A 6570-nucleotide genomic window follows, 5' to 3' on the forward strand; every position below is an offset into this window, starting at 1 on the left:
CTAAGTTGGCGCAAAAAGATCGCAAGTCCCGAAAATGAATTATTTTCTTTAAACGCGATATCCTATGTCCTATCCTATTTCGTTTAAACGCGATATCCTATGCCCCGGCACGAAATCTATTGCCGCGCGCCATCTATTGCCGCTCGAGGGGGTTACGAGCCACCACCCGCAATAGATAATTGTCGCGTTGTCGGTATTGCAGTAAGGACCACTTACCTTGCGATACGGCGGATCCCACGATGACCGATCGATAATCGTTATGGCGTCGCCGGCGTCATGTGACTCCGTCATGTGACTCCGTCATGTGGTCCCTCGTTGGATCGGTTGTTGAGTTGCTCCCGCGAAGTAATCCCAATTGGTCACAACTCACTTAACACTTCACAATAGAACACATGCACTGCCACATATATCGCATTGTATGCGATATCACACACTTCATGTTACACACAGTAAGCCGCATCGGCGACTGAACACTCGCGACGGACGAAATTCACTCACGCGACACACGGAATAATCGGTCGACAGTTAACGCGCGTTGTAGACCGGACACTCGCGACACTCCCGTTCGCACCGCACTCGCGACTTTTTCGGCGGTTTGAGGCACGCGAGACGCAACAACTAAACTTCCGAGTAGCCTCGGAGCGGCCGCCATTCGCGACTATGGCTCACTCACGACAACCGAACTTCCCGGCACGCGTCTCCCGGCGGCTGCTGGAACGCTACAAACGAGCTTACGAACGCGCCACTCACTCACGACACCCCGGACACGGGGCTCGCCCTCTCGGCGAGCCGAAATCGACGGAAACGCGGAGCGGATTCTCGCGGCCGACCGACGCTTTCTCCGCGTCCGACAACTGTACGTTAACTAGATTCGCAACGGTCGCAACTTTCAAACGTGAAAGCAGCGGCCAATCAGGCTGCGAGCTTTCAAGCATCGATCACAGTATAACCAGAGTGAAACCTGAGAGCGGCCATCCCGGCGTTTTGCATGTTACAGTTTTCGCTCGACTGATTACAGCGCTTTATCCCTATTTTCATTTTTGGAACTATTCCGCTACACCCATTTTCAAGTACTGCCGATAAAGTCTCCACTTGTTGCATGTCCATGCTACGCCCACAGTATAACCAGTAGTGGCACTCGCTCTTTTGTTTCACGTTCGCGCCGATCCGTACTGCGCATCCGACATGTTTTTATTCTGACCAATCACAGGATTTTTGTACGTGTGTTAGTGCAAAGTCGGTGTGACATTGAAAAATTCGCAGTGTTGACGAATAATGGGTAAATACTTTTATTAGAACATTTTCTTTCATAGGCCATTTCCATTTACAATAAATAATGTATGCCAGTTCGTATGTGCCTTTCCTGGATACGATCCTGAAAAGGGCCCAGGCACTTTTAGCCGTTGATACACTGTTGGCGCGAATAAAAACATGGCGGAAAATTGAGAACGCCCAGATCAAAGGCGCCGACAGAGAGTGCAACTACTGGTTATACTGTGCTACGCCCATGTATGTACATACATTTTCATCCGGGCCCTAAACTCACCTGTGAATTGAATACGTGACAAAATGTGCGTCGCACGTGGGATAGAATTCGTGTGGGAAAATCCCGCGGAACATCCCGAGTGTCTTCACGGTAATTCTCTCACATCTGCACATTAAAATGCTCACTATGTTAATATAAAAGAAATCAATTTTCGGTAATTCTTTAGTATAGCTTCAGCACCTCAAAAATCAATAAGATTAGTCTCAATCGACGCGGTTTTACATGAAATTTTACATAAACGATCTGGCAGAAAGAAGTATCGCTCTGTCCCGCGAAGCGATAAATTAATCGTTAAAGTTAGCGAATTTACAGGTTAGGAAACCTGTTATACCCGTGAAATGTAGCGACACACGACATGCTCGAGGCTACATACACACGCTCTGTGGCCACTTCCGCATTCGCTGTTTGTGCTTTTGGTTCAAGCAGAGAATATATTCTTTTTTTATGTAAAAACGCGTCGATTGATACTAATTTTATTGATTTTTGAAGTGCTGGAGTTATACTGACAAATTACCTAATTTTCCTCCTTCTGCAGGACCAACATTACTATTTGGCAGAAATGTCAAGGATGGAGTGGAGAGATTTTACGCTTGCTCCGCTTGTCGTGACAGAAAATTATGTAAATTTTACCTAAAATGTGGGCAGGAACTGTCCAAGTCTCAGAAGTCTATGTGGGAGCTAGAAAATAAGAAGTTTGCCAAGCGTCACGTTCATCAAGATTTATATATTCGGTTTAACAAACTCAAGACAGCGCCCGTGGCGGACAGATGCTATTGCCATAATTGCGAGAGATTGATATATAAGTCTGAGAGAGACGAGCACACGGATCACGAGATCACAAAGAATCTAACCGATTATCAGATGTGTCACCCAACAGAGCTTTTAAAACCTTTAGAGAACGCAAAGCAGGAAGCGCAATATTTATTTTCCAAGAAATCTACGGAGGACATAATAAATATGCTTTTGAAACTTAAAGCTAAGCAGATCATTTGTATCGGTGCACCAAGAATACATGAATGTATAATCGAGCGTCACGCAAATAAAATATCTTCCCTCCTTTTAGACTTCGATGGTAGATTTGTGAGTATTTTTAGCTAGGGAATTGTCAATTATTACGTCGATTTAAAATATATTTTAATAATTTTTATAAGCACATTTTAATAAATATGTTTAATTCCAGCATAACTTTTTCGGACCGCTGGATTATTGCTGGTACAATCTTTTCAATCATCATTTTTTTCACAATGATGCCGTAGGTGTGTTCGAGGATTTTCTTACTCAAAATGAGGGGAAGGATACTTACTTAATATGCGATCCTCCGTTCGGTGGCCGATTGGAGCCCATTTCGTATACTATAAAAAGGATATCTGATCTGCACAGAACGTTGAATAAATACGATAACAATGATAAGTGTTCCCTGAAGATCATGTTTATATCTCCATATTTTATGGAGCACATAATGAGAGAAAAGAGCACTCCGCCACAAGTGACTGGTGGCTTGAAAGATTTAAAAATGTCTGATTATAAAGTGAATTATGATAATCATCCCTTATTTGTATCGGAAAAACATGGTAGAAAGCATGGTTCTCCAGTGAGAATTTTTACGAATATACCGTTGAATCTACTGCAGCTACCTTCATCCGATGGATATAAATTTTGTCAGAATTGTAAAAAATGGGTTTCTAGCGAAAACAAACATTGCAAGATGTGCAAAGAATGCACTTCCAAAGATGGTCAAACGTACAAGCACTGCAACATATGCGGACGATGTGTCAAGCCTACTTGGAGACATTGTCAAACTTGCAAAAGATGTATGTTAAAGAAACATACGTGTGGCACAATACCGAATGTCACAGGAAGATGTTTTAACTGCGATAAATTAGGTAGATACCTCAGTATGATCGCTGTTAATACTTCTAATTAATTTTTCCATTGATAACATTTTATTAATTAATATTATTTGCAGGTCACACTAGAAAAGAATGTCCTAATTTACTCTCTACCGAAATTCCAAGTGAGATAGGTATAAAGAAACGCAGAGCAAACTGTGAATTGAAGATGTCTTCAACTAAGAAAAGCAAAGTGCGACATTCTAAGGAAGTTGTTAAACGGAAAACCGTCGTGGTAAGTAATAAAAAGGAATCCTCAAGACGAAAAAAGAATAAGAACTTAAAAAAGAAAAAATGCAACGAATAAAATTAAGGAATTAGTGTGTATTCTCATGTATTGTTGCAATAAATTGTAGTTTGTTTATACTCACCAGTGATTATTAAAAATTAAATAAAACGGGAAACTTGCAGTCTACCCGACTGGCATATTCCTTAATTTTTTTAATACAACATTTCGATCCTATTTTTTTTAATCCTCAAATAGTACAAATCAACATACATGCAATTATAAGATTTTGTAAGTTATAGATAAGTAAAACGAAAGAATCGGACCTAAGTGAGTCATCGTCGTCACATAAGACAGAGTCGAATTATAAAAATACGTGTATGTACATGTAAGCACTGGCTGCTAGGCTCGAACTAATTTGTAAGTATTGTCTTAGGAACAAAACAAGGTGATATTGCGACCTATACAGTTTTGATTACACAATCGTATATTACATTTAAGTTTTCAGTGTCTGTAAATTTATCGTGTTGGTCTTCTTGATAAAAAAACATTTCGGCAATTTCTCTTTCTCGTGAGACGCTCGCTATGTAAGATTTTTGGTTTCGATCCATTGGCCTCGTGGTCATGTAATACGCGATTTTTGCTAATTGTAAAGTGACAGCTTTCATCTTTCTTGATGTCATTTCTATGTTCGTTAATTCCCTTCATTTTACTTATTAACTTACAAAATCTTATAATTGCGTGTATTGTTGATTTGCAGTACTACTTGATAAGGACCCAAAAAATAGGGACAAAACGTTGTATTAAACAAATAAAGGAATATGCCAGTCGGGTTGACTAGTTCCCGTTTTAAGTTACAATAGATGTGTAACTATATGAATACAAGAGATGAGTGTTAATTATTATACTTATATTATTTAAAACTTTTGTAAAAGTTACTTTTAGCTTTTCTTTATATTAAAAAAGCTTCTGCAACCATGAATGGAAGAATGGCATCTTATTATACGTTTATTCTCGCATGGAGATCGGATTTCCATAATCTTTAGAGTGCTGAATTGTGAATGGAAATATTCCCGAATACTCAGAAGGAATGTTAAGTACGGAGATTCAACGATATAAATACCCAAGGCAGCCTTCTCGAGGTACAGTAGTATCTTTCCGATCTTCTGCGTATCATCTCGTGCGACATCGCCAAAATATAGTCAGAATGTTAAAGGAGTTCGTCATTTTTGCAAGTTTGATCTTTTTAAGTTATGCTTGTTTGATTACGAATTGTCCTCGTGGCGGGAAGAGGGGTGATATCGCACCTTCTTTAGGAACTGTTGTACGGGAAGTACGTTATATTTTATATTACGTTTTATTTTATGGTAAAATTCTTTTTATTTTAACAGACAATTTTAAGTTAAGACTCCTGAAACTTTTAGATTTGCCCTGTTAAACGTGTAATTAAAATAAATAATTAAAATTTATATTGTATGTGCCATTCCTTTTTTTTAAATGTTGAATATTGCTTTTTTCTTTTTACTCTGATAGGTGGTAATTGTACTAAAATTATGTCTAGTTTCAATATGTGTTAGTAAAATTTTGACAATTGTTATTAATATAATTATGAAGAAAATTTGAGGACACAAGAGTCGAAAATATACGCGTAGACAACATCTTTATCCTGTTATTGCGACAAATATTATCATACGCCTCGGTGGTCGAATTGGTGAGACGCCCGCCTAAAGTGTAGGGAGGTCCAAGTTCTCAAACCCTGGTCGAGGTAATATTTTTCGCAATAATTTTTCTGCATTACTAAAGATGCCAGGTATGGTCAAGAAAACACTGACGTTGAAAATTTAAGGATAATCAATAAAGCAACGAAGTTTATAGCATCAGAAGCAAAATTTCGGGAGAATAAAAATTCTTTTAACTCCATGTTAATTAATAGCTGAACCATAACTTGTCTATATCTTATATTTGTCTAACGATTAGACTAAAGACGTTTATGCAAATACATAATAAAGGAAACAGAAAAATATATATGCGACCAAATATATATCTTTATGTTCAAATCTAAAAATTTCCTGTTTATTTTCTAGCAAAATATTCGCATAAACATCTATTTATATATTTTTTCTCATAATTTGTATAGAAATATTAAATTAACGTATTATAAAAGTTGAATTAAACACAATATTCTTCTGCCAGTGTCCTTCGTGTGGTCCTAACCGTCTAGGTCAATGCTTTGGGCCTTATATTTGTTGTGGCCCTAGTATCGGTTGCTTCATAGGCACACCAGAAACATATCGGTGCAGAAAGGAGAGTCTCTATACCAGGCCCTGCGTCGCTGGATACGCGATGTGTCGTGGAAATACAGCGAGATGCGCTTCAAGTGGGATTTGCTGCTCGCAAGGTGAAGTCAACTAAGAACAAATACTGTAGACTGGAGTATTTAAATTTCATCTTTCTCAATAAAATGGGGAATTGATGCAACAGCAACTAAAATAATTTTTTCCTATATAACGCTGAAAAATTTTGATATACATATATGTACATGAAAATTATTTCCTTTAGAATCCTGCCACATGGATACATCATGCAGAATTCCCGACGTTGTTGGCAACGATAAAAAACTCGACGCTAATTTGAACGTGATACTCCCAGGCAGCGAAGTCTCTAGCGAAATACTACAATAATCTAACTAATTGACTTCACAGTTATCGTTTAGTATTCTGATACTTTGAATTGTAACTGTAAAAATACAACTATGCAGTGTCAACGATGAAACAAATAAAAGTGCAAGTCTATATGTAAACTATGCAGCACAATTCTTTGAAAGAGAAACGGATAAACTCCTGCTATTTAACAGTATTCTATTAGACGTCTTAACGATGTATTTTAGACATGCATGTTCTCTGGGTATG

The 6570-nt window shown here is 38.3% G+C and overlaps 2 protein-coding genes across 5 annotated transcripts; both read left to right on the top strand.

The window, feature by feature from the left end:
* The first annotated feature begins 1482 nt into the window (after nt 1-1482).
* LOC105564313 (zinc finger CCHC domain-containing protein 4) lies at nt 1483-5130 on the top strand. Of its 4 annotated transcripts, XM_012016598.1 has the most exons (6): nt 1483-1636; nt 2082-2626; nt 2727-3429; nt 3513-3670; nt 3964-4081; nt 4422-5130. In XM_012016598.1, the coding sequence occupies exons 1-5, from the start codon at nt 1570-1572 to the stop codon at nt 4051-4053; spliced, it is 1563 nt and encodes a 520-aa protein (XP_011871988.1). In that variant the 5' UTR covers nt 1483-1569; the 3' UTR covers nt 4054-4081; nt 4422-5130. The 4 variants fall into 4 exon arrangements, with proteins under 4 accessions (XP_011871988.1, XP_011871989.1, XP_011871991.1 ...); XM_012016599.1 differs by lacking the exon at nt 3964-4081 and having other exon boundaries at nt 1484-1636; nt 4628-5130; XM_012016601.1 differs by lacking the exon at nt 4422-5130 and having other exon boundaries at nt 1484-1636; nt 3958-4040.
* LOC105564312 (neurophysin 1-like) lies at nt 4848-6564 on the top strand. Its single transcript, XM_012016597.1, has 3 exons — nt 4848-4994; nt 5855-6059; nt 6221-6564. The coding sequence occupies exons 1-3, from the start codon at nt 4869-4871 to the stop codon at nt 6340-6342; spliced, it is 453 nt and encodes a 150-aa protein (XP_011871987.1). The 5' UTR covers nt 4848-4868; the 3' UTR covers nt 6343-6564.
* Nucleotides 6565-6570: the final 6 nt, after the last annotated feature.

The sequence above is a fragment of the Vollenhovia emeryi genome, unplaced genomic scaffold (genome assembly GCF_000949405.1).
Source record: "Vollenhovia emeryi isolate VEMERY1.0 unplaced genomic scaffold, V.emery_V1.0 DF939166.1, whole genome shotgun sequence".
NCBI classification, from domain to species: domain Eukaryota; kingdom Metazoa; phylum Arthropoda; class Insecta; order Hymenoptera; family Formicidae; genus Vollenhovia; species Vollenhovia emeryi.